This window comes from Podarcis tiliguerta (genome assembly GCF_965153285.1).
Source record: "Podarcis tiliguerta genome assembly, chromosome: 3".
NCBI classification, from domain to species: domain Eukaryota; kingdom Metazoa; phylum Chordata; class Lepidosauria; order Squamata; family Lacertidae; genus Podarcis; species Podarcis tiliguerta.
Genome location: NC_139536.1, coordinates 55,858,739 through 55,885,712, shown reverse-complemented (window position 1 = coordinate 55,885,712; position 26,974 = coordinate 55,858,739). Strand labels below are relative to the sequence as shown.

Genomic DNA, 26,974 nt, shown 5'->3' with positions numbered 1-26,974 from the left:
ATCTTGCAGTAAGGACTGGGAGTTCAGAATTTTCCAAGTGGAAGCAGAACATCAAAAAGCTTTGAGGCAAGGAATGGGGTAAATGGGTTTTGCGGTGAAAGCTGCAGGTAGGGGAGAGAATATTGGAGGACAGTGGGACTGGCCCAATACATTTTGGCTCCTGGAGCAAACCAAAAAATGGTCCGTCCGTCCGTCCCACAACCAGAGAAGAAGGGGTAAATGAAGATCTAAATCAAGATCGGGGGGTGGGGATAAAATTCAAACAGTGGTGGTTGAAGTGGGAATCAAAACCTGTCACAGATGCGAAGGGACCCACTCTGAATTATGCCATTCAGATGCAGAGCCCAGGAAACCACAGAGGGCAGCACCCACCAATTCCTCTCTAGGGGAGGGAGGAGACCAGCAGAGCCTCCTATTCACTGAGAGACCACTGTGACATTGGGGTGTGTGTGTGTGTGCTGCCGAGGTGGTGACAGATTTGGACTCCAAAGAGCATGCCATAGCTGTTGCTGCCATGTGGCAGCCACCACCAATTCATTCCTTGGAAGCCGGATCAGCTGCCTCTGTAGATCCTGCTGCCTGAAGTGGTCGCTTCTCCTTGTCTTATGGGTGGGCTGGCCCTGGAGGGACAGCAGCAGCAATTGAGAATGGGAAAATAAGCAGGAATTCTGTTTCAAGTATTAGCAAGCTGACTAGATCCACATGCAGTAGAGTCTTCGTAAGCTTCTGTAATTTAAAGGGAAATGGACTTTCAAACTGTTACTGGCTAATCACAGTTTCCTTTTAGTCCGTAGACTCCCGCTATGTATACACAGCTTACTCTGTGGTTTGCTTAGTGTCTGTTGGTTTAAGACTCCATACTCTTGGGCTAGAATAACTAGATACTATTGTCATGAACCCCACTTTGCCACATAGTAAGTCTATTTTAATTCCACACTTTGCCACCTTTCCCAAGCAGCAAGATTGCTGCTTCCCTGTTCTCCCTGTGTTGCTCCAAACCAGGGGTCAGCAACCTTTTTCAGCAGGGGGCCGGTCCACCGTCCCTCAGACCATGTGGTGGGGAAAAGGGGGGAAAAAGAACAAATTCCTCTGCCCCACAAATAACCCAGAGATGCATTTCAAATAAAAGCACACATTCTATTCATGTAAAAACATGCTGGTTCCCGGACCGTCCATGGGCCGGATTTAGAAAGCCCCAAACACAGCCAGGGAAGCCCTTGCCGTTGTCTCTAGAATCTCTCGCAACCCTCAGTTTATTCTGGGTCCTCCTAACTCCATCCTTTGAAGCCGTTCTTAAAGGCTTGTGTAAATTGAGTCATTTTATATTGTTTTTAACATCACATCATATACACCACCATTTTATAAGAAAGTGGGATTGGCCATGATTAAGATCATAAACATCTGAACACTTAAGCTCCATTGAACTTGGTGGGGCTTACTTCATATTAGAGAGGCACATTATTGTGCTGTAAATGACCTAACTTTAATTTAAAAATAATTTTCTCACATCAACGTATGTATAATTTAAAGCCACTATTTATTTTTATTATTTCCCAGATCTTTGCAGATTTAAAACAAAAAAATCACTGTAGAATATGAAAATGTGTTGCTTACTAAAATATTCTTGTGCAGTGAAAACATTGTACCTTTTGGTTTATAATCTAAGTTAAAGTTCTCTGGGTTTTATCTAAAGTGGATCAACATTTTTGTTTTCCTTATAAAAAATGAAAAGGAATGATTTGAAGAACTTATATGTTTAGTGTTGATACAGTAAAAGGTGATTTTAATTCCAGGTAACCAATTACATTTCCTTTGGATGAAACTGGATTTTGTTTGCATCCTTCAAATGAGTGGCCTTTCTCTTAACCTGTCATGAATCAGCCATTTCTCTACGCCACCAAGTGGAATGCTGCTGAAAACGCAGCCCAGTGTTATACTAAACAATCTTGTACTCCCTTATTGGGAGATCCAAGATGATATTAAGGAGTAAAATTTGTCTTAGGCTGCAGTACTAAAAATACTTATTAGAATGTAAGACCCATTGGACACAGTTTAACTTCCTCCTCAGTAAACATGTATAGATTGTGCTGTCAATACAGTATTAACCTTTGCTCTGTGATTTCAAAATTTGAAAGGCAGAAATAAGCCCTACAGTTGGGTGTGCTAGGTTTAATAATTCCGTCACTCTCCTAAGTTATGGAGTTGCCCTTTCTATAATGTACAGAAATGGAAGTCAAAATTGTGCTAGAATAAACAGGCTGCTATTATCAAGCCTCTTCAGTAGACACATGTTAGACATTGGCATTTGTGCATCTTGGCAGATTTACCCAGTAATTTATACAGGTCTTAAAAATGCAGATATCTATTGAGAATCAAAATATACACATTTAACATTTCAGTGGGGTATAGCTCCACAACAATTCATATCTATTAACATCAGTGGGCAGTAACAATATGCATACATTTCTATGGTTTCAGGGGATTAGCTAACTACAGAACACCTAAATGCACACACACAAGAAGGAACAAGCACACAAGGCATTGGAGGAGATGGGGGATGACTTCAGCCTGCACTGTCTATCTGGGCTCATCTTGCAGACCAGGCCTCATTCAGGCACAGCTGAGCAGGAGGATTCTTCTGGGCAAAGGAGGCCACTGAATAACAGTTTCTGGGAACTTCATGTGAGCAGAGTGCTGTTGCATCCAGGTCCTGCCATGTGAGAAAAAGGAATATTGGGCTAGATGGTCCATTGGCCTGATTCAGCTGGCTTGTCTGTTCTTCTGACCAGAGGGTGGCTTCTAAAACGTAGTCACACACACTCAAAGATAGGAAGATGGAGCAGTTGTGAAGGCTCTGAGAGACAGTATGGGAAGAGACATGTGCCCTGCTGAGCAGTCCTAGATGTTGACTACATAACCTGTTTCCCCTGCCTAGGTGAGGCAGGAAAAACAGCAAAGGCAGCAAACAGACCCTGAAGAAAGCTTCATGGATCTCAGATTCAGCTAGCAAAGATCCAGGGAAAGGGATGAAAAGTAGTGAAGCCTGGGAATAGGTTGTTGAAGCAGCCGCACCAAGCCGGGACATCTGCTTCAGCAAGCAGGGGGTCCAGAGACAATAAAGGAAAAAGCAGAAGAATCCAATCACTTGTTCTCGCTAGCCAAGTGATTTCAGGCCCAGTGATATTCAGCAGAGTGGATCTGGGGAGCCCAAAACCACATAGGTGATTGAGCAATTGATTTTCATAGTGGAACTAGGCAAAGCCAGAACAAAAAATGTCTCCATTAGTCCAGTTTTTATACCTTTCTGGACGAAAGCATCAAAAGAAATGCAAACATTGGCTGGGTCAGGGAGGTGTCATTCCATATTTCCTATACCTATTATGAGTTGCTTGGTCAGTGTGGTGGGATTTTCTTTTGCAGAGACACATGGAAGTATTAATTCTTCAGCTAGTTTGACTAGATCTAGCTTTGGGCTTCCGCAGAAGGGAAGATTGCTGTTGAAGTCAGGCCCTGCTTGTGGGCACACCATAGACACCTAATGTTCATGGATGCTGAACTAGATGGGCTTTTGGTTTGATCCAGCAGGGTTCTACTCATATTCTACTCATATTCTTTCTTCTGGCAGGATCTGCTCACTGTAGAACCTGAGACTATGCCTACATTCTAGAGGATTCCAGGGTGCACAGACTGTGTGTAGAGTGATTAGCATGATAATGCCCTTTGATTTGTTCCAACCAAGGGACCTGCACAGTCTGTCTATATGGTCGAGCTAACCCTTTTCTTTTCTTTACTGCAATTCTTCTTCTTCTTCTTCTTCTTCTTCTTCTTCTTCTTCTTCTCCTCCTCCTCCTCCTCCTCCTCCACCACCTCCTCCTCCTCCTCCTGCCCCCCCCACTCCCACTCCCATGAATCTTCTGTTGAACTGGGGAGAGGGGAGCCTCAGAGTAGACTTGGTAGGTATATGAAACAGGTGCACTGGAGAACAACTTGGGTAGTCTGCCTTGCTTTTGGCTAGCTGAGAAGTTTCCAACAGTATGATGAAAAACAGTATATAGTGCTGTATATAGAAGCCAGTGTGGTGTAGTGGTTAAGTGGTAGTCTCGTAATCTGGGGAACCGGGTTCGAGTCTCCGCTCGTCCACATGCAGCTGCTGGGTGACCTTGGGCCAGTCACACTTCTTTGAAGTCTCTCAGCCCCACTCACCTCACAGAGTGTTTGTTGTGGGGGAGGAAGGGAAAGGAGAATGTTAGCCGCTTTGAGACTCCTTAAAGGGAGTGAAAGGCGGGATATCAAATCCAAACTCCTCCTCCTCCTCCTCTTCTTCTTCTTCTTCTTCTTCTTTATGCTATAACAAGTAAATACATCCAAACTAGAGCCGCATTTCCAGCAATTTAACTTAACATAGGCTGCAATCCTTTGCATATTTACTTGGGAGTAAGCCCCACTAAACTAGAGTGAGGAAACATGCATATTACCACCTTCTACAAACCTATTTATTTCCAATTTGTGCATTGCTTTATATTGTCTAATTGGACAAATCTGTATGTAATCTTGCTCAATTACTGTAGCCCTCAAGTTAAAGGAATGGTAACAGTCAAGTCCACCCCCCACCCCCAAATACAACTAGAAGTTTTTCTAAAGCCAATTAGAATAATCTGCGCAGAGCAGAAGTCAGGAAATCAGAGCTGCAAGAATGTCTGGAATTCTTTTGCACACATCTCTTTTAACGCTTTCAGGAGCCTGACATATTACAGAACACTCCAAAAGCTGAAAGTGACTGCTGAGAACTGTATTTCACCCCCCTTTTTAACCAAATATATTCTGAAATTAAAAGTACAATCTAGCTTTGCATTATTAAGTCTTGGAACTGCATTCTAAAATGACTTAAACACAACCAGGCCAAAATAGTGAGGGGAGAGGAAAAACTATCCTGATAGTTGAGACCAGCTTTTGAAAAGCGACCTCCATGGAAACAATAGCATAGGCTTTCTTAAATAATGGAAAAGGTAGATTACGACTTAATGCCTGACCAGTCAGTAGATACAAATGAAAGAATAAAGTCAGGGCCTACAGTAAATAAACACCTTTTATTTCTCTCACATGGGTATGAAAAAAAATTTTTAAGTTACCAAAAATTAGGTCTGTGGTTGGTGGCAAACAGAATGTACAATAGTAACCAAACAATTTTACATGACATCACACCAGGGCTTTTTTTCAGCCAGAACACTCTGGACACCCCCTTAAAAAGCCCCTTCTGAAAGAAACTCAACAACTTAGGTTTGTCCATCAAAAAAAGGTGGGAGTTCCTGCACCTCTTTTTCTCGGGGGGAAAAGCACTGTATCACACCATTGCAATGCAAGTTCTATGTAGTAGAATTACGTTTTTTGTTTTTTTTTAGACTTTGATTTATTCATTTATGTTCTTTTAGGCACATCTGTCTCCTGGTATACACTGCAAAGTTGTGCATAATTTTGTTAAGAGAAGCAATACATTTCTACATTAAATAAATATAGGAGGTGTAATATTTTTGAACAATATGTGTGAATTTCATGCACATACTCTGATGGGCAGGTGATTGAATGCGATGGGTTTTTAACATTAGAGCAGATCTTCCAATTAAGTGCAAAGTCTAGGACATCCCCTGCAGGCTCCAAGAAATGTATGTGGCCATGCTGTCACTGGTCCCAAGGAACCTTTCATTCAACATTAAAAAGGTTGACCTTAGAAATACACTGCTCCTTGCACGTACAGCTTTATGAAGTTGTTACTTTCCGAAGCACCACAGTAAATAGAGCAAAAGTCAGGCACAGCAACTGCCAGTAGGAAGAGAAGAAAACTACCTTCCTGCTTATCCCACAAAACTGATGCAACAAGCATATGAATTAGTGAAGCAAAGTATATTGACATTTAGAACTTTTGCAGGCTAGGAGGTCACAGAAGTGACCTTATTTTCTCCCATCTTAGTGTAGCATAGACCATCTCTATTCCTTCCCATTACTCTTGATAGACAGTGCTGGGGTCAGGGGCACTGACTTGAGCCCAGCAGCGCATGCAATGTAGCGTGACATCATGACATCACACCATGCCATCATGCCATCACATTACATCGCATGTGCTGCCTGGGAGCCCCGAAATTTGCGTCAGAGGCTGCATAACGCCTTGAACAGCATCCCTAAGGCCCCCATGAGGCCTTGGATGTGACTTAGTGCTTTGCAAGGCTCCAGAAGTCATGTCAGAGGCCCTGAGTGCGGGTGCCGAGCACCCACAACAATTTTTTGTGGGTGCCCAGGCCCCCAAATAGTTGGTGCCAGTGGCTGGGATCTAATGTATCAGTACCTCAAAGAAACAAATCTCTTCTGAAGGCTGCTGTTTGGGTGCCACATTTTGACAAGCTTGATTTTAAATTCAGTGTGTTCTTGTTTTTAGATGGAATTGATTAAAAATATAAGCACTGCCGAACAGCCCTATTTATTCACTAGACATGTTCACTTCCTCAATTTCTCAAGGTAAGATAGTTCCTCACTTACAGTGTTTTATATGGTATGTTTAATTTAACAGACAATTGATTTATTTAAAGCTTTCATTTTCAGTTTAGTGTCCAGTCACTGCAATATGTGTGTATCTCCCAGAACCTTGTGGGCAGAGCAAAATGTGCAATATTTACCTAGCCAATGCTCCTCCTCCTCTTCCTATCCTGATTGGGCAACAATAATCTAGGAAACACCCACCTGTGTGCTCTGGTATCTGTTTGTATATTCTAGTATGTATACACATATGCAGCAGCATAAGATTGCACCACGAGGAACCGGCTTCCATACTAGCATGAAAGTTATGTGTGATGGCCTGGGATTCCGATTCGGAGGATGAAACAGAGGAATCCCGGCCTGCACAGGAGTCCCCGCCTCCAGGGCCGGCTGAACTGGGGCCAGGCCTAGATGCTGAAGAGCCTGCACCTGTGGCAGTGCATCAGGAGCTGGCCCCAGGTGAAGCCCTTCTGGCCCCAGAGAGGCTTGACGACTCAGTGGCCACAGGTGAGCCTCCTCCAGGGCCCAGTAACCCTTCGGCCTCTCCTGATCTGCAGAGGTTTAGAGCAGAGAGGCGAAGGGAACTGGTTGCCCCCAGGAGGAGTGCTCGCCTTAAGGCCAGGGGAGGCGGGGCTCCTGGGGGCCGGGACCGCCCCTGGCCTTAGAAGAGGATAAAAGCCCAGTCAGCCCGGCCCCAGGTTGCGGGAGCAACGTCGTTGTTGGCTTCGGACCTTCCTGCGTTCTTGATCCCTGCTCGGCCTCCTGTTCCTGACTATCCGGTACTCCTGTTCCCTGCTCGGCCTCCTGTTCCCGACCATCCGGTGTACCTGTTCCCTGCACAGCCTCCTGTTCCAGCGTTCCTGTTCACCGCCCGGCACTCTGCCTCGGACCTTGCCCCTCTTCGTGTGGACTTTGCTACACCCAAGGTACTTTACCCCCGGGACCAGCACAGTTTGCTCCCGCCACCTCCCGCACTCCCCCTTCGTCGGGGTGCGTTCGGGAAGAGCCAGAGGCCATGGCTGAACAGGCGGCTGCACTGGTGGCTTTGGCCCAGGAGAACCAGGCCTTGTCTCACACCGTGCAGCAGCTCAGTGACGCGGTTGAGGCACTTCAGCAACGCTTGGAAGCCCTACCGGCTTCTGGGGCCGACGCCCCGGCTCCGGGCAAGTACCCAGTGGCTTTGCCTGAGAAATTTGATGGAGCCCCGGCCAGCTTTCCCATGTTCCTGGCCCAGGCCAAACTGTATATTCAGGGGCGAGCCCGGAACTTTCCTGACGACCGTACCAAGGTGCACTTTTTGATTAGCTTGTTAAAGGACCAGGCGGCCAAGTGGGCGTTGCCGCTACTCAGGCAAGACTCCCCCTTGCTGGCAGACTATACGGGGTTTTGCAATCGTTTGGAGGCCGCGTTCGGCAACCCCCAGAAAGAGAGTCAAGCCAACCGGGCGATTCGGCATTTGAAACAGGGCAAGTCCACGGTGGCCACATATACCACGGAGTTCCGGCTGTTGGCACAGGACTTGACCTGGAATGACTCGGCACTGCGGGACCAGTATCTCGAAGGGCTTTCGGACGAGGTACTGGACCAGTTGGCCACAATGGAACGCCCCACCACGCTGGACACTCTCATTCAACGGAGTCTACAAATAGGCGACCGGTTGGAGGATCGTCGTCAGGCCCGGGGTCGCCGACACTTCCAGTTCACGGCACCAGCTTTTTCCGGCAGCCCCACGGTCACAACTGATTTAACGGAGGAGCCTATGCAGCTCGGGGCAGTGCGGCCACGCCTTTCCCCCGCAGAGAAGGCGCGGCGTCGGGATGGAAATCTCTGTCTTTACTGTGGCGGAAGTGGACACTTCGCTCGGTCCTGCCCTGAGAAACGCCAGCCGCAGGGAAACCGCCAACCCCAGTAGCTGATGGCCCTAGCTACCGGGGGTCCCAAACCGTACAGAATGGGCCCGCACCAATGGACTTGCAACATCTTATGGTTTCGGTACGTTTATACCCTCCAGGTGGGCCCTGGATCCTCACCCATGCTTTGGTAGATTCAGGGGCAACCCGCTCCTATATGGACGCTGCTTTTGCCGCCCATCATCAGGTGCCACTTCGGAACAAGCCAGTACCGGTCCAGGTGGAAGCGATTGACGGACGACTTCTGCGTTCAGGTGCCGTTACTCAGGAGACCCAGCCTCTGGTCCTGTGTCTCCAGCAGCACCGGGAGTTGCGAACTTTGGACATTGCCTCTATGCCCCGCTTCCCCCTGGTGCTCGGGATGGACTGGCTGGAGGCCCACAACGTTCAGATTGACTGGGTCAAACGGACCGTGCACTTCCCAGACCCATGTTCCCATGCTCAATCCGGAACGCTGGCGGCCGCGCCCTCAGAGGAGGCAGCACCCACGCCCCCAGCCGTGTACCAGGACTACCAGGACGTGTTCGAGGAACGGGGGGCAGACCAGCTGCCGCCGCATCGGCCTTTTGACTGCGGCATAGACCTCCAACCCGGAGCGCCTTTACCAGTGAGTCGCTTATATTCCCTAACAGAGCCAGAGCGCGAGGCTTTGCAGGACTTCTTGCGCAAGAACCTGGAGCGTGGGTTCATTAGGCCTTCCACCTCGCCCACCGCGGCGCCGGTGCTTTTTGTTAAGAAGAAATGTGGGGAACTCCGCCCTTGCCATGATTACCGAGCCCTGAACAAAATTACCGTCCCAGACCGGTATCCCTTGCCCCTTATCTCGGAGCTGCTGGAGCGGGTGCAAGGGGCACAGGTGTTCACCAAGCTGGACCTCCGGGGGGCCTACAACTTGATTCGGATCCGAGCCGGGGATGAGTGGAAGACAGCGTTTGGGACCCGGTACGGGCAGTTCGAATATTTGGTTATGCCTTTCGGTTTGTGCAACGCGCCTGCTGTGTTTCAACGCTACATCAACCACGTGTTTCAGGACCTGTTAGACAAGTACGTGGTGGTGTATTTGGATGACATACTGATTTACTCCCGTGACCCGGCTCGCCATGAGGGGCATGTCCGGACCGTGCTGCAACGCTTGCGTGAGCACCGTTTGTACGCGAAGCTCAGCAAGTGCGAGTTCCATCAGCGGACTGTGGACTTCCTTGGTCACCGGCTCTCTCCAGATGGGGTGCAAATGGACCCGGGGAAGGTGACAGCGGTTCAAGAATGGGCGGCACCCCGGAACCGCAAGGACCTACAGCGTTTCCTGGGGTTCGCCAATTACTACCGGACCTTCATCGCTGATTATGCTCATCGCACCACCCCGTTGACCCGGCTACTGCGCCCAAAGACGCCGTTTTCCTGGGACAAGGAGGCAGAGGAGGCGTTTCAGGGGTTGAAGGCCTGTTTCCAGAGGGCACCAATCTTACAACATCCTGACCCCTCTCGACCCTTTGTGGTGGAGACCGACGCTTCCAGTACGGCTCTCGGTGCCGTCTTGTCTCAACAGATTGGTCCTGAAGCGCCACTCTTACCCTGTGCCTTCTATTCCCGCCAGCTCCTACCAGCGGAGCGTAACTATACTGTGTGGGAGCGGGAACTACTGGCCATCAAGGTAGCCTTTGAGGTCTGGCGCCACCATCTTGAGGGGGCACGACATCCGGTGGAGGTGAGAACCGACCACCGGAACCTGGAGTACCTCCAGACCACCCGCAAGCTGAACCAAAGACAGATCCGGTGGGCGTTGTTCTTTTCCCGGTTCCAGTTCCGGATCCGCTACATCCCTAGCTCTCAGAATCAGAAGGCGGATGCCCTGTCCCGGAAACCCGACGACAACGCAGACACGGTACAGCAAGCAGAACCCACCACGATCCTACCTCCGGCTGCATTCCTGGCCACCCAGGAGGCGCAGCCACTGCAGGTTCGGGTGCGGGAACAGCAGCGGGTCGACGCTTGGGCCCAGGAACGACTCCGGGAGCTGGCTGAAGGGTCCAGCCCACAGTATCCGGGGCTGGTCCTGCATCAGGGCCTTCTGCTGCACCACGGTCGTTTGTACATCCCGCCAGGGCCACTACGGCTGGAGGTTCTCCGGATGGCCCATGATGCCCCAGCAGCGGGGCACTTTGGACGGTATCGGACCACCCATCTGGTCAGTCGAGAGTTTTGGTGGCCCCGCCTGAAGGCTGACGTGGCTCGCTACGTTGCTGGTTGTGATGTCTGCCGGCGCGCCAAGGGACCTACCGGGCGACCCCCCGGCCTACTTCAGCCATTGCCAGTTCCACCGCACCCTTGGCACACGGTTTCGTTGGACTTTGTAGTGGACTTACCCTCGTCTCGTGGCTGTACCTGCCTTCTGGTTTTCTCCGACCATTTCACCAAGATGGTGCACTGCGCTCCCTGTCCATCTGTACCCACAGCCAAGGAAACTGCTCAGCTGTACCTTCAGCATGTCTTCCGCCTGCATGGTCTACCTGAGCGCGTGGTGTCCGACCGGGGCGTTCAGTTCACATCCCGGTTCTGGCAAGCACTACACCGGACCCTCGGGACGGAGGTCTGCCTCTCGTCAGCCTACCACCCACAGACCGATGGCCAGGCGGAACGGGCGAACGCGGTGCTGGAGCAGTACCTCCGGTGTTACTGCAGCTACCAGCAGGATGACTGGGTCGACCACCTGGCATTGGCGGAGTTCGCCTACAATAACGCGGTGAATGCGTCCACCCAGCAGACCCCGTTCCAGGCCAGTTATGGTTATCATCCACGGCTGTTTCCAGAGGTGCTGCCGACATCCGCAGTCCCGGCGGTGACGGAGTGGCTTCAAGAGCTCCAGTCCCAGCAACAGCTTTTGGTGGAGCAACTGCACCAGGCCAAGGAAGCGTACAAGGCCCAGGCCGACCGCCACCGCCAGGTGGGGCCGGAACTTCGCGTCGGTGACCTGGTTTGGCTCTCCACTCGCCACCTCCACCCCTCTCGACCTTCGCGGAAGTTGGACGCCCGCTTCACCGGCCCGTTCCCTATCGTAGACCAAGTCTCTCCTGTGGCATTTCGTCTCCGGTTACCCGCAACCCTGAAGGTTCATCCGGTCTTCCACAGGTCCCTTTTGAGTCCGGTGGCCCCACCCGACGAGTTCCACCCGAACCGTCCCCGACCGCAGCCAGTGTTGGTTCGGGGAGAGCCTGAGTACGAGGTGGAACGCATCCTGGACTCCCGATACCGCAGGGGGAAGCTGCAGTATCTCATTGACTGGAAGGGGTACGGACCGGAGGACCGTTCCTGGGAACCAGCGGCCAACGTCCACGCACCTGCCTGCCTCCGAGAGTTCCATGCGACGTACCCCGGCAAGCCGGGTCCGGACCCTCGGTTGAGGGGGGGGCCTGGGAGGGGGGATGGTGTGATGGCCTGGGATTCCGATTCGGAGGATGAAACAGAGGAATCCCGGCCTGCACAGGAGTCCCCGCCTCCAGGGCCGGCTGAACTGGGGCCAGGCCTAGATGCTGAAGAGCCTGCACCTGTGGCAGTGCATCAGGAGCTGGCCCCAGGTGAAGCCCTTCTGGCCCCAGAGAGGCTTGACGACTCAGTGGCCACAGGTGAGCCTCCTCCAGGGCCCAGTAACCCTTCGGCCTCTCCTGATCTGCAGAGGTTTAGAGCAGAGAGGCGAAGGGAACTGGTTGCCCCCAGGAGGAGTGCTCGCCTTAAGGCCAGGGGAGGCGGGGCTCCTGGGGGCCGGGACCGCCCCTGGCCTTAGAAGAGGATAAAAGCCCAGTCAGCCCGGCCCCAGGTTGCGGGAGCAACGTCGTTGTTGGCTTCGGACCTTCCTGCGTTCTTGATCCCTGCTCGGCCTCCTGTTCCTGACTATCCGGTACTCCTGTTCCCTGCTCGGCCTCCTGTTCCCGACCATCCGGTGTACCTGTTCCCTGCACAGCCTCCTGTTCCAGCGTTCCTGTTCACCGCCCGGCACTCTGCCTCGGACCTTGCCCCTCTTCGTGTGGACTTTGCTACACCCAAGGTACTTTACCCCCGGGACCAGCACAGTATGTGTGATGCAGGGATCCACCATCTTTTCCTCCCCCTCCTCAATTTATGGAAGATTCCTGCACCACTGGCTAAAGCAGTAAATGATATAATACAGTATACATCCTTGTCTGTGTTTCCAATTGTCTGTGTATGCTTCATGCTTTTTTATAGGTCACTTGAGTTTATAACCTTTTCAGCTGAAAAACTCTATGTTGCATTATGTCAAAAAGAATCTCCTGCCAGAATTCCATTTTATTTTTATTTCCCTCTGCCAGTGTAATTTTATATGCATTAGCTGTTCAGCCTCTCCCCGCCCCCCACACTTTAAAATATAAACTCTTGGTAGAGGAGGTTTCAAATTATGACCACATATGATTGTGATGCTACATCAGATGCAACTTTAGAAAACACTATTGAGCTGAAGAATAGTGAATTACTAAATGTCAATAACCAGAGTGGTAGCCGTGTTAGTATCTTCCAGTGGTACCCAAGACTAAGCAAATAAACTTTCATTGACTACAGAATGCTTAATCAGATGTGTGTTGTCTTGAACTGCAGGTACATTTGTAGGGTTTTTTCACAGGGAAGGGGGAGGAAGTGTATAAACAATCAGATCAGAAGGAAATGAAACTCATTAGTTTCATATGCATACAAAATCAGTAGTTGGTAACACAAACACCCTGACATGGGGACACCCGTGATCGCATATAGTGTGGTAAAAATCCATTGTGTCAGTTTACTCTGAAATATAGCCCTAAACTTCTTGGCGTATTGCAATTCAACTGTTTCACGATTTAGTCTCCTTCTGAAGTTCCTTTGTTCAAGGGTAGTCACCATAAGGTCTGTCTTGTATCTTGGAAGGCTGGTATGTTCCCTCAGTGGCTTCATTGCCATTTCTGATGTCAGATTTTTGTCCATTTATTCTTAATTGCTTAGATACTGTTATGTTTGCCTTATGGAGAAAGACACTATTAGAGGATGATGGCACATAATTGCAGTGAAATATGAGCAAGTGAGAGAACCCCTGATGTTGTGGATGATAATAGGAGGTCCTGTAATAGTACTGCCAGAGAAGATATGTGGACAGAGGTGGCATTTGGGTCAAACACAGGGTCTGGTTCCAGTGTCTATATCACTGTTGTGTGCTTTTTTGTGTAGCTGTTTTAGAGTGGCTGGGGTGAGCTGGGTGGAAGTATAGTCCTGCCACCCAAGCATGAGAAGAAAGTGTGTAAAAGTTATATTCCTAGCTTTAACAAAATATATTTTCTTAAATATTGGAAGTTAGAGAACGGAATAAATTAGGCAGCCTAAATATTTTTACAGTCTCAGTGTACTTGTTGATCATCTGATCATCACCCCTGAGCCTATAGCCTTATGTGCAGGGAACTACTATGGGTGTTGAGTTGATATGTAAGATTGTAGGTAGAACCTGACACCACAATGATACTACACTTATGCAGTGGATGCACAGAGGAATGGCAGTAATGCGGTCTGAGTTCTTATTTGAGAGAGCTACATAGATGGAAAGTACAATCTTTAAAATTCCACATTTCAGTTTGCTGCAGTGGATCATTGGGTCATTATAATAATTTATAGCTCATATTCAATTACTTATTTGAAGCACACTCCCCCCCCCCGATTATCCCCCACCCTAATTAAGCAGCTACATAGCTCAGATGAATAAAAGTTTCTGACCTTTTAATCAGCCCTGCATTCTATAAACTGACACTTTCCATTTTGCCTGAGGAAGAATTCTATGCAGCAATTGAGAGGCCACACATTTACTAGTTAGCCTAATAAAGATGGTTTTGCATTGTTAAACAACAAGAACAAGAACAATAATTTAAAAAATGTTTGCCATTTTTAAACTGAAAGGAAAGTTAACCCTTCAGCAAATAGGCACTAAGAGAGGCTTGTCCTCAAAGGAGCAAAATTCAAACTATGGAGTAGAGAAATTATGGGAGGGGAAAAGAAATTCATAAGTAAGGCATTTAACCTTCCCATGATTCATTTCCTTGGCAGTGGGCCTGTACCTGACTAAACCATCAACTGAAATGCCAGGGTATGTGCAGTTGAGGTACGGCTTATGTGCCCTAAGCTTCAGAAAGAAAGATTCTAGCTCTCAACTTTCCCCAGCTGTTTAAATGGTCTTAAACGTTGTTTGGCCTTTGGGGGGAGGGGAATACAATAAATACTTTTTAGCTTAGGCAATTGCTTTAGTTACCATGTTATGTAAATGTAAATAGGAGAAGGGTGGAGGTGCCTACAATACAATCTGAATGTGTCATGATGAAATGATGTATGCTCTGGAAAGATGTTTAGAACTCCTGGGCTCATTGCTCACTCTCAATGAAATTCTAATCTCCTTTATGCCAGTGGGAGGCTTGCCACTGACTCTACTGCAGCCAGTATTGCATTGTGCTGCAGTAGTTCTTTCCACCATCAGCTAAGTTTTGCATTTACCAAAGATTTGGGCAAACTTCCTCATCCCCTTACTTAGTTCAGCAGACACTAAGCTATGTAAAGGACTTTTAAAAACTTGCCTCAGTTTTGAACCTGACATAATTTGAGCCACATTAGGTAACAACACAGCATATAGAAGGGGTAGAAGGGCTACCATTTTGGCTTTTCTTTTTTTTAACACTAGGTGTTTTGAATTTAAGAGGGGAATAAGCAGCATATACTAATATGGGAACCTCTATTTCCCCTCTTCCAAATTTTGGAGCCATACTTTAAGCAGTGCTTTGGGGATAGAGACTTTGAACTAAATTATCCCAGTTTTTGTGGTGTGTAGAGATGATTGATGTAACTACATATGTGTATCCTAAATCAATTATGTTCTTCAAATTACTTCAGAGAGCCTAGAGGTTCTTGGATTGCAAGAAGTGAGAACTTTCAAACATAATAAATGCTTTAATTTTATCGAGCATTAATGCTTGGGTGAAAAAACACCCAGCGTGTGTACATTGGAATGCATAATGATCACACTGAAGCCTATTTTGCTGCAGGGGGACAACAATATTTATAGTGCCTGTGATAGGTAGAAGGAGCAACTGAAGAGAGTGACTTAGGGATCATCTACTCTTCCACTTGTGCCATGCCTAGAAAGCAAGGGTCCAAACGGTTTGCCACTTGACCCGCGCTTTCTAGGCATAGATCTGAGCGGTTTTCCCCTTGACCCATTCCTTTCCAAGGGAAAACTTGCTCTTTAGAGAAAAAATTGGAACAAATGGCAATCCATTTGGGGAAAACCAGAATTGTCATTTGCTCTAACTGAATGCTAAAGAGCAGCTTTCCCTGGGGTACTGCAGCGGGAGAAGAGGAAGTGTGGCAAAGCCCTGACAGGACCAAAACAGGATAGAAGTGTTAACAATAAAAATTAACAATGATGCATAAGGATATGGAGAGAAGGGAGAAATGTTTAGGTGGAAATGGGGAATCTGGGCATATGAAAGAATTGAAAAGAAGCCGGACTTTGAGCTTTTCAGGAATACAACTTTGGGTCAGGTCATTCGAAGACGATCAGGTAGCTAAAAATAGAGAAATGTAGCAGCATTGTTAAATTAACATGAGATCTAACAGCAGAGGATCAACATAAAATTTTCAAGAGAAATGAATTCATATTTTAAAACTTGGTGCTAGGCCAGCCTCTCAGTTGAGTTGAGAGCATTCCACAAATGGAACTTCACCACTGAGAAGCCCTCTCACCTTTGTAGCCACTGTCCTTACTTTTTGATAGTAAGGGCACCAAAACAATGCCCTCTACTGAAGACCTGCATGGGTAGCCACATCTGGAGTGAAGCGGTCCTCAAGTTAACCTTCAGGAAGGGCCTCAAACATGAAGAATGAGGAATGCTTCATGCTGAATTGGTCCATTTGTCCAGCACTGAATTGGTCCAGCACTGTCCATCCTCACTGGTGGCAGCTTTCCAATGTTTTCAGCAGAGGTGTATCTGAGTCCTATTCCTGATATCAGTTTCATTGGAGATGTTGGGGTTTTTAACTCATGCCCCTTCCGCATTCAGAGGATAAGCTCTACTATGGAACTCTGCCCCTCACTGAGGGGAAGGCTCTACTCTGGAAATATGGATACTGCAGGAGTCAGTACCAAGGCTCTTAGTTTGATGTAAGCAAAGTGGACATTTACTATGTTACTTCATGATAGCTTAGTCCAACCAGTAAGTGCAATCAATGGGGTGTTATCAATACCATTGACATGAAATGAAATAAAATTATATTAACCAAGATACCCTACTTTAGTTCATGTCAAATGTCAGTCTTAAGATAAATATGCTGTGTTGTTCTGCTCAGAAGAATTACTTAATCTTCTGGAATGTAGAAATAGAATCCTCTGGGGTGTGTCCTTGGCATAACACTACAGGCAAATTCTTCTACCCCTTTGGTTCTATTGGGTTGGGAGATGTGGTACTTTGCCAAAAATAGAGGTTTAGCACTATAAAGCACATCTTGTATATTGCTAGTGTTGTAAAATTGTAGGATTACCTTCATTAGATTTTTCTGCTAAGTTAATCAACTCAGTTTATTGCAGCAATTGACTTCAACAAGGCAGGAAGAAGAGCACTTTCATATCAATTAGTTCAGTTACCTCTCATGGTTCAATTTAATTCAGTCTACAGGGCATTTTCTAGTAAGCATGTTAACATTTTTAATTATTGGTAAAACAAAGCCAAAAAAACGGTTCTGATCATCCTTTTAAAAAATCACTAAGTATTACTTAGTGGGCTGGGTTCAGGCACAGGGGAAAACCATTGTTTTCTGCTATGTGAACAGAGATTGAAAGCACTTTCTTTCCATTTTAAACTAACTGTAGTATCCTGAGATGATCAAACTCAAGAATTATAGATTGTTTAAACTACAGTTAGTAAAAACAACCAAGATCTGAAGAAGCAGTTTGATCCTGACTTGTGATCACTAAGGATAATTTTAAAATACCATAGCACCTACAGTCCATATGTCATAGGAAACTGTAGCCTGCATATGAAAGTGGATGCTCTGAACCTCCTCTTGTAGTATACAAAAGGAGGAGAGGGGAGCCAAACTAGTGAATTTGGCCACATATGGGTGTGTGTTTTTCATTTTTTGTGGTTTTGTACAGGTAAACATATAGTTTACATTAAAATCATTTAAAGCATAACCCAATAGACAAATTAAAGTGCAAATTGTTTTATCTTAAGGACACATTTGGCTGCAAAAACTAAGTTAAGTTGTTTTTGCTTAACTTCAGTTCTTGGTCTTGCATACAAAATGTACATACATTGGCTGAGTTAGTTCCCACAAGTTTTTTTTTAATTTCACTACAAGAAAAAACACTTTACTTAGTGGGTAAAGGAGTCGCCCTTTGTGGAAAATACAAGCAAACCAGCACTGTGTTACTTTTCACTCATTTAATTGGTACTGTAATTTGGATATTGTGGCTAAATTTTAACAGTGCTTCCATTCAAATAAATAAGAATTCTTGGGTTGCACTGAAGACTTTCTTTCCAAGGATAACTTGTCACACCTGTGCAATGTTTAACTAATGCTCCAGCCTTCTTAAAATAGAGTTTCGCTGTTTGAAGAAAAGCAGATTAACTAGTGATCAGTACTCTTTTTAAAAAAACCCCACACATATTTCTACCATTGCATTTAAGGGTGTGCTACTACATGGTTCTAAGTTAGCTGCAAATGCAGCACATAAATTTGGAATAAGCTTCGTTGAAGGCCACAGGGTGCTGCAGGTTTGTATGGAAATCTTCTACAGATAGGGATCGCTCTTTTTGGCTCTAGGTTTGAGGATTCTCATGGGAAAGTGCCCTCTGGTGAGCCCTTTCCTACAGTAAGCATGCCTAGTTGTAGCGGCTGCAAGTAGCTACAAAGCTGCCATCATAAGCTTCCCACAATATCACCAGCAGGGAGTTGCTCTGGAACATGGTGGAAAACTTAAAATAGTGGTTTGCACACCCAGAGCAGGCATCATTACTTGTAAAGCCCTGCCAAGGTGCTGAATTATGTGGACACAAGGTCTTTGCTACACAGACTGCTTTAGTGGAGAAGCAAGTATGTGACTCAGCTTGGAAGCGGTGAGCTTGGCTGAAAAAGAGCGAGAAGAGAAGAACTGGGCATAGCAGCAGCAGGCCTAGGAAAACAAAACAAGGAATTGTAGATCACATCCATGTTCCTTCTTCCCATCTCTAGCTATGGAACGAGTAAGCTATGGTCCAAACCTGGTTGGCTGGTTTAAACTCATGATAGCCATAGGCATAACATATATGATGCTTCCTGTATTGGGGAAGTCATGGCTCTCCAGCTAACCTTCCTCGTGACATTGTTGCGATTGAATAACAGTATGGAATGCTCCTGGTGGTCAGAAAACAGATGTGAAAAATAAATTGGATGGTGTCCTATGCATCTGTGCGGTGGGAAAGTCTTGTATGCTCACAGGGAAGTGTTTCTACTCCATAACTGGGAATGGAGAAACCAAGGTTGGTCTTGTAATATGATAGCCCTAGATTGCAGCCTTATCCTTTTAGTAGAGATGATAATTAGGTCAAAACCAGCACTTTGCATTGAGCTTGGGAACCAATTGGTAGCCAGTGCAGTTGTGCCAGAATTGGTGTTATATTTTCAGACTGTCACTGTCCTGGCTTAAGTGTGGTATTGAACTTGTGATTTTCAGCAGTTTGAGATTTTATTGTCATATTCTGCAGGATGTCTCAGGTCTTGGGATTTCAATATTACTCTCATTCTTAGCCGTTTCATTATATTTTATCTCAATGCATATGGGCTGCTGTTTTTTAGGAGGAGGAATGCTGACAATTCTTCGTGCTAACAATTCAGTAATTCCCTTCAACTTGAACTGGTTCACTGAAAAGTACATTTATTCTTCCAACACACAAAAGGATAAGGAAAATACTTTCTTTGAAAGCACAAGCATTAACATCCCCCCTCCCATTTTTCAAAGATTTACTGTTTGAAACACACTTGTGATTTTAACTATTATCACTACAAGCCTGGTGGATGGTCTAGGAATGCCAGACACAGTATTGAAACTAAGTAGATGTGGATGGACCTGACTATCAAAACCACTGGGAGTCCTACATAAAAGCAGAATATAAATACAGTAAACACTTTCTTTGATGTACAGTTTTAAAAATAAAATAAATAGTGCCTTTGAATACTGCTATATAATATGAAGTACACAGAAACTTGATTAAAGTCAAACTGACAACCATGTGATTTATCATCAGTAAGATGAGATTCCCTAGTAAGCTTCAGTAAAATAAATTTTGTTGATTACAGTGTGCTTTTATAATACTAAGATGCCAGATTACAGTGTGCTTTTTCTAATGTGTAGTATTTAACCCCTGCTTTAAGGGACAGAAAAGCCTTATACCTGTGGCTTCAGGAATAATACTGTAGTTGTAATTTTCATTTTTTTAAAAAATGCAAGAAACAACCTCCTCAGATACTGAAGTTTTACATTTTTTGACATGGCTGTCTGTGATTTGATTTTTCGTTGTTTCTGTTGTCCAGGTTTGGAGGAGACCAACCAGTATACATCAATATTATTAGAGATCCCATCAACCGTTTTTTATCCAACTACTTTTTCCGCCGCTTTGGAGATTGGAGAGGGGAGCAGAACCACATGATCCGCACCCCAAGCATGAGACAAGAAGAGAGATATTTAGTAAGTTCTGAATTCTTAAAGTCTTTCATAAAGTCAATCTATTGAACTTCATAGCTTTGCTTCTGTCAGATTTCAGACTCTCTGCAAATATATCGTACTTCCTGATTCTCTTATCTGGAGCTCGATGTTACATTTTATGTTTATGTTTTGATCACATTTTGTTGCTAAGTGGCTCTACCCCACTACCTTCTCAGAGGCCCTTGGTGAAAGCTCTTGCCTGGCATCTACCAGAAAGGCCAGACTGCTGAACGAGATCCCTTGTGCCAGCAGACTTTGATAGGAGTTGCCTGGAAGAGCAGGATGCAAAATGCTACCTGAATAATCCATTCAAAATACAGTGGTACCTTGGGTTAAGAACTTAATTCGTTCCAGAGGTCCGTTCTTAACCTGAAACTGTTCTTAACCTGAAGCACCACTTTAGCTAATGGGGCCTCCCACTGTCACTGTGCCGCCGCACGATTTCTGTTCTGATCCTGAAGCAAAGTTCTTAACCCGAGGTACTATTTCTGGATTAGCAGAGTCTGTATCCTGAAGCATCTGTAACCCAAGGTACCACTGTATAGTCAAACCATTCTTAGAATATGGGAGTTGAAGCAAAGAGACGCACACTCCAATCCCTACTCAGCCAGAGTCACCTTGGGCTGACTACTATCTCTCTTTCCAACCTACTTTGCAGGATTATGTGGTTACAATGGGGAACCATTTCTAGGAACCCTTTAATGATATGTTGATGTTTAGGCTACTCTGCCCCTTGCACTATATGCTTTCTTTGGCCCAGGAAATGCACATAAGAAGATTACCTCAATGCTGGCATGTTGCAAAATTTCTAAATATTTAGATAGAAATCTAATAACAGGCATAAAATGTTATAATGAGTTTTTTAAAAAATGAAATGCTTATATGTAAAACATTGAAGTTCAGTTTCAATGGAGATAATAATGATTAATCAGTAGCCTTCCACATATATGTTTCAAGGTGATGCACGCAATATAAAAAATAACAGGTTAGAAACAGCATAGAAAATAACAGCAAATGAACTGAAAAACAATAAAAGGAGGCAACTGCGACAGAGACCTGTGCTTCCAGCCAGGGAAGCTTGCCAGGACAAAATGTCTTCAATTCTTTTTAGAAAGTGCAGGTAGTGGACGTCTATGTCATATGGCAGAAACGCTGTTTTGTAGAGCAGGGGCAGCCACACTACAAGCTCTGCTCTGTATTACTGTGGAGTGAGTTTGTGATCAGTTTTGAACCTTAGAAGAAAATCTCTTGCAGACCACAGTGAATTACTAGTTATATAAAGGATAAGGTGGTCTCTCAAGTAACCTGGAAGCAGAGCATTTGTTGCAATTACACCAGGTTTCCATTGAGACTGTAAGACTTGCTATTTAAATTGCTTTTGGATGCTGATTTGATGATGCTTTGGAATTTTTTTGGTGGCTGAATGGTTTTAGTGGTTTGGCCTTTTCTAGTTGCTTTTGTTTTGTTTTTATCTTGTGGTGTTTTTGATATAAGCTGTCTTTAACATAAAAAGGGAAGTAAATCAATATCAAATTTAAATAAAAATACATCTGAGTTTATAAAAGTGAAAATTAATAGTCATTTGCCCGCAGTTCTGTAGTTTATTCCTTTCATTATTCAATACAGTATGTGCATGTGATAGATGATAGATAGATAGATAGATAGATAGATAGATAGATAGATAGATAGATATAGATAGATAAGATAGGTAGAATGTTTTGACAGAAGAATCTTAATTTGTGGCCACATACCACAAATTTACAATGCAATTCTAAACAGATTTACTCAGAAGTGAGTCCCATTATGTTTATGGTTGCTTATGATTACAAACTATAGCTTAATGAAGTTAGCAGGCTTCAGTGAACTGAATGTCTCATTGTCCACTAGAACTATTGGACATTCAGCATAAAGGTGAACATTTAGGATAGATAAAAGAAAGTACAGTACTTTAAACTATGGAACTCACTCCCACAGGAAGCATAATTTCAAAACAGCATCAACAAATTTATGGAGGAGAGAGCTAGGATAGCTGTGGCCATGATAACTGTGCGCTGCCTCCACAGTTAGTCATGCTTCTGAATGCCAGTTGCTGCAAACCACTGGAGGGCAGAGTGCTGTTGTGTTCTAATGCTTCTTGTGAGTTTCCCACAGGCATCTGGATGGCCAGTGTGAGAACAGGATGCTGGTCTAGATGGGTCTTTGGCCTGATAGGACATCTATTTTCTTAGAGCGTTGCTGCCATTTCTGCTTTGTCAGATAGCAGTTGTTTCTCCATCTCTCCTCTGCCTCTGTCAATTATAAACTAGGAATCTTATGAACAATCATAGTTTATATTTGGTATAACACTTGTTTGCCAGTAAATAAATGTAGATTAGTTGACTGGATATTCTGTTAGGCCTGTTACACCAATTCCTTTAAACTGCTGCTTAATAATTACAAACTCATTGTAAATATTTCTGAATGTCACAGTATATATTTTAAAGAGTCTGTTGGGACAGTGAATTTTAATGTGATCTTTTTCTGAGAGCATATTAATAGCTTTCCATTATGTGTGCGGTTTGCATGTGTTTATGTTCTTTGATATGTGCAGGAGACAGAAGAGTATGGAAAAGAGTATTTATGCCAAAGTCTTTGAGAACATCACTGTAGAAAATGTGAAACGTTTCTAGTACACTTTGTACCTCAAGACTTTTGCTAAGTGTTACATGCGCTCTGCTTTCATGTGACGTAGGAGTCAAGTGCTGGCTGTCTCTCAAGTGTTCTCTTGAAAATGAAAAACTAGGTAGCATTTAGGCCTTCCAGGCTAGTTTTAAAGTCTTTGAGGTTACCTATTGTGCGTAACTTCAGAACTATGTTCAGTTACAGCATAGTGGATTTAAATATCTTTAAGAAAGCCCTGTGGCCTAAAATATTGTTGGGTGAACTGAAAGCTTTCTCATTATAAACACTTACTGTTTCTTCTGTTTTGTATAGAAAGGCCTAATTGTTTTCTTGGATTATCGTCCTTTTTGGCAGTCTTTGCTTGACAGTTGTCCTCCTCAAAGAACACTGTTATTTGTATTTGAGGAAAGTACTGGCTGGCTGCCAATAAAATGTGTTACAACAAGTCAGTTGTTCTCAATGGTAAAGATGTGTGTGCTTTTTTTGGTGTGGGTTCTCCCCCCCCCCCCCCCCGGTCGTGATTTCCAACCAAATGTTCTTTGCAGTGCAAAAGATATATTAAAGCGGATCCAGTCATGAATTGGTTGTTTCAACCAACTGTGAGGAAAACGCAGGCTGCAACTATGCTACATGTTTTGTGATACTCCCCTTGAAGATTGTTCAAGGTTGCAGCTGGTGCCAACATGGCAACCTGCCCTTTTTGACAGGGGAAGTGAATAGGTCATGCTGTATTAATGCTAGATGCTGTGCTAGTTTCTGTTCGTATTCTGCTCCAGTTATCTGGGACCCACTTGGTTAGATGATCTTGGCATGTCAGCTAGACCATCCCATATATTTGATGGTAAACCCAGTGGCATAGCGTGGGTTTTCAGCACCCGGGGCAAGGCAAGTAATTTGCCCCCCCCCCCGCTGCACTGTCCCTCCCCCAGATAGTCCCTCGCTCTATCTCCGCACCGCACCGCACGCCTGGCACACACCCCTCCACAGTGGGCGGTGACCCGGCGGCTCTGATCGGATTCGCACAGCCAGCACTGCAGTGAGAGAGAGTGAGTGAGCCAGGTAGGGGCAGAGAGCTACGAGGGGCAGATGTTGCGCCCGGTGCGGCCGGCCCCCCCTGCACCCCCCACGCTACGCCACTGGGTAAACCCATGTGGTCTTTTGATTGTGTTCTCTGTGTTTTATATGTGAGCAATGTTACTGAAATGAACATACCCTGCTATTCTTAAGAACATGAGGGGAGCCATGCTCCAAACACTCCATTCCTCAGTAGTGAGAAGCATAGTAACATAGAACTGGACTTTCTAGTGGTAACAATCCTTTTCTGTGGACTGTCTTCCACACAAATGTTTACAGCCACCCTATAATGACAGGTCTCTGGGCAACTTACAGGGTTTAAATAATAGAAAATTAACAACCAAACAAAATGCAATTGAATTAAAAATCATACCTTACTTTAAAACAGCAAGGAAAAGAAACTTTGTAGCCACTAGTTTAAAACAGAAGGCAAAACACAAAGTTTCAGAACTTCTCCCTGCTCAGGTTGGAGTAAGTGCCCACCAATATAATAGCATGAAGATTTCATAGGAAACTGGTAGTAGATAATGGAACTACGTATTTCAACCTTTCACAGGAAGTAGATTAGATCAGGTCTTTATGAAAATAACATCTGCAAGCCTGGCTGCTGGGAGGAAAGGTTTATTCTTGATTTTTCAAAAAATATATAACTACAATTATTTATTGGGTTGTTGTAGATATTGTTTGGCTTGTTAGAGCCAAATGGACCTCTTGGCACCTAAGTGAAGATGTAAATTTAATAACTGACATTCTTGGTGGCTGTTAACTTCACCCTCAAGGTATAACTTAAACTTCAGAGCTGTGTTTTAGCTTTTTGACCTATCAAAATGTTCATTGTCTCCTTATGCTTGCCCCGTGTGCTCTGTAAGAAACAAAGGATTAAACTTATAACCAGTGACTATGTTACCAAATGTGATGTGCTACTGCCTCTAAGTACCAAGGTTTTGGCCTTTGAAATATCAAAAATGTTTGTGGAAAATTCCACTGACCATTTGGAATCTTAGTGTAAATATAGCTTCATGCCTTGAGTCTTCTCCAAAGAAAACAGCAATTTGTACAAAATGTTGGATAAGCTGTTTTAAGTGTTTTGGTGAATGTCTGTGTTTATCAAGACTTTACTTAAAGCCAGCAAGTCTTTTATCCAAAGCCAGATACAGTATAAGCAGCTGCTGCATGGTGTGTGCACAACTTTGCTACTTGAATTGACTTTGGGAAAAGTTAAAGTGCTGTCTGCCTTTCTATCTCCCAGCTACTGATATTAAAACAGGCTGCTTTATAAGTCAGTACCAGCCCTTTTCCCCTTGGTCATTTTTGTTGCCATTTTCTGCATGTTTTCCAGCTTTCTAGTAACCTTTTCAGGATGCAGGAACTGAAATCTATGTGCTTGCACCATAAATTTCTACCCCTTTCCTCATGTACTCTATGGGATTCATCCTTCTCACAGTTATTATACACTGGGTCAACACCATCAATCTGCTATCCATAAAAACACAAGAAGAGCTCTTAACATCTCAGACCTTTTAATTCAGCAACCTGTTCTCACAGTAGCCAACCAGCTGCCTATGCGAAGCCATCCATCTGGAATTCCCCAGTTACTGGTCTTCACAAACATACTGGCTCTGACAGTGGAGGTAGTACACCACCATCATAGCTCATATCTTTATATATCTTTTTTTTTTCCATCTCATTTTTATTCAATTTTTTCATACATATTTACAATTATACCAATTTCTCATTAACATATTTACAATTTATGTGGACTTCCCTCAACTTTTCTGCCAATCGTCCATAATAAAATTTTTTTTTTACACATTTCTCATATTTCGTATCACCATTTTTCCTTTCCCTTTTTTTTTCCCCCTTATAAACTAAACAGATAAATAAATAAATAGCTATCTTACCATATTTGTTTACATCTTTGCAATATTCCTTATCTTACTCACAAAGCTTCTTTAAAACCCACTAGCGTTATTCGCTCATCACATACATCTTCCAAATACCCCGAAAATTTTTCCCAGTCCTCGTTAAATTTATGAGCTCGTTGGTATCTAATTTTCCCAGTTAATTTATCCAGTTCTGCGTAATCTGTTAGCTTCATTCTCCACTCTTCCACGGTCGGCAGTTCTTCCTGTTTCCATTTCTGGGCCATCAGTACTCTCGCTGCTGTTATAGCATACTGGAAAAGTTTACGGTCCTTTTTATTAATATCATTCCTCATTATTCCTAAAAGGAAGGTTTCTGGTCTTTTTACAAAGCTATATTTTAACATCTTTTTTAATTCATTGTATATACTCTCCCAGAACCCTTTCACTCTTTTGCACTCCCACCACATATGTATAAAAGTTCCCTCTTTCTCTTTACATTTCCAGCACTTATTGTTAATTTTGAACATCTTTGCTAATTTAACTGGTGTAATATACCATCTGTATACCATTTTCATCGTGTTTTCTTTTAATGTGGTGCATGCTGTGAACTTCAAGTTGTTATTCCATATTTTCTCCCACTCTTCCCAGTATATGTTATAGCCAAAATCCTTGGCCCAGTGGATCATCACCGACTTAACTTCCTCATCCATCGTATGCCATTCTAATAACATTCTGTACATTTTGGAAATTATTTTACTATCACTATTTACTATTTCCGTTTGAAATCTTGACTCTTTTCCTTTATAACCCTTTTCTTTCAGATCTTTTTTAAACATATCATTTATCTGATAATAATTAAACCAATCAAACACGTGCTCTTTTACTTGTTCATATGGCCTCAATCTCCATTTTTCTCCATCTTTAATCACTAAATCTCCATAGGTAATCCAACTTCCTCTCATATTAGTTTTTTTAACACACATAACCTCTAATGGAGACAACCAGTGTGGAATCCCTGATTCCAGTATATTTTTGTATCTTTCCCAGACTTCCTTTAACGATTTCCGAAAGATGTGGTCTTCAAAAGTTTTGTGGCCCTTTTTCTTCTCCCGCCACAGATACGCGTGCCACCCAAATCTGTTATCGAATCCCTCTAAATCCAACAATTTTGTGTTCTTTAATTTTAT

The 26,974-nt window shown here is 44.5% G+C and overlaps 1 protein-coding gene and 1 long non-coding RNA gene across 2 annotated transcripts in view; both read left to right on the top strand.

Moving 5' to 3' along the window:
* LOC310675076 overlaps positions 1–26,974 on the top strand; it is a 275,570-nt gene that overhangs the window by 86,860 nt on the left and 161,736 nt on the right. The window lies entirely within an intron of this gene.
* UST (uronyl 2-sulfotransferase) overlaps positions 1–26,974 on the top strand; it is a 133,380-nt gene that overhangs the window by 60,317 nt on the left and 46,089 nt on the right. The window contains exons 4-5 of the mRNA XM_083435089.1: positions 6,428–6,507; positions 20,016–20,169. Coding sequence (XP_083291215.1) covers positions 6,428–6,507; positions 20,016–20,169 — 234 coding nt within the window. The remainder of the gene's footprint in view (positions 1–6,427; positions 6,508–20,015; positions 20,170–26,974) is intronic.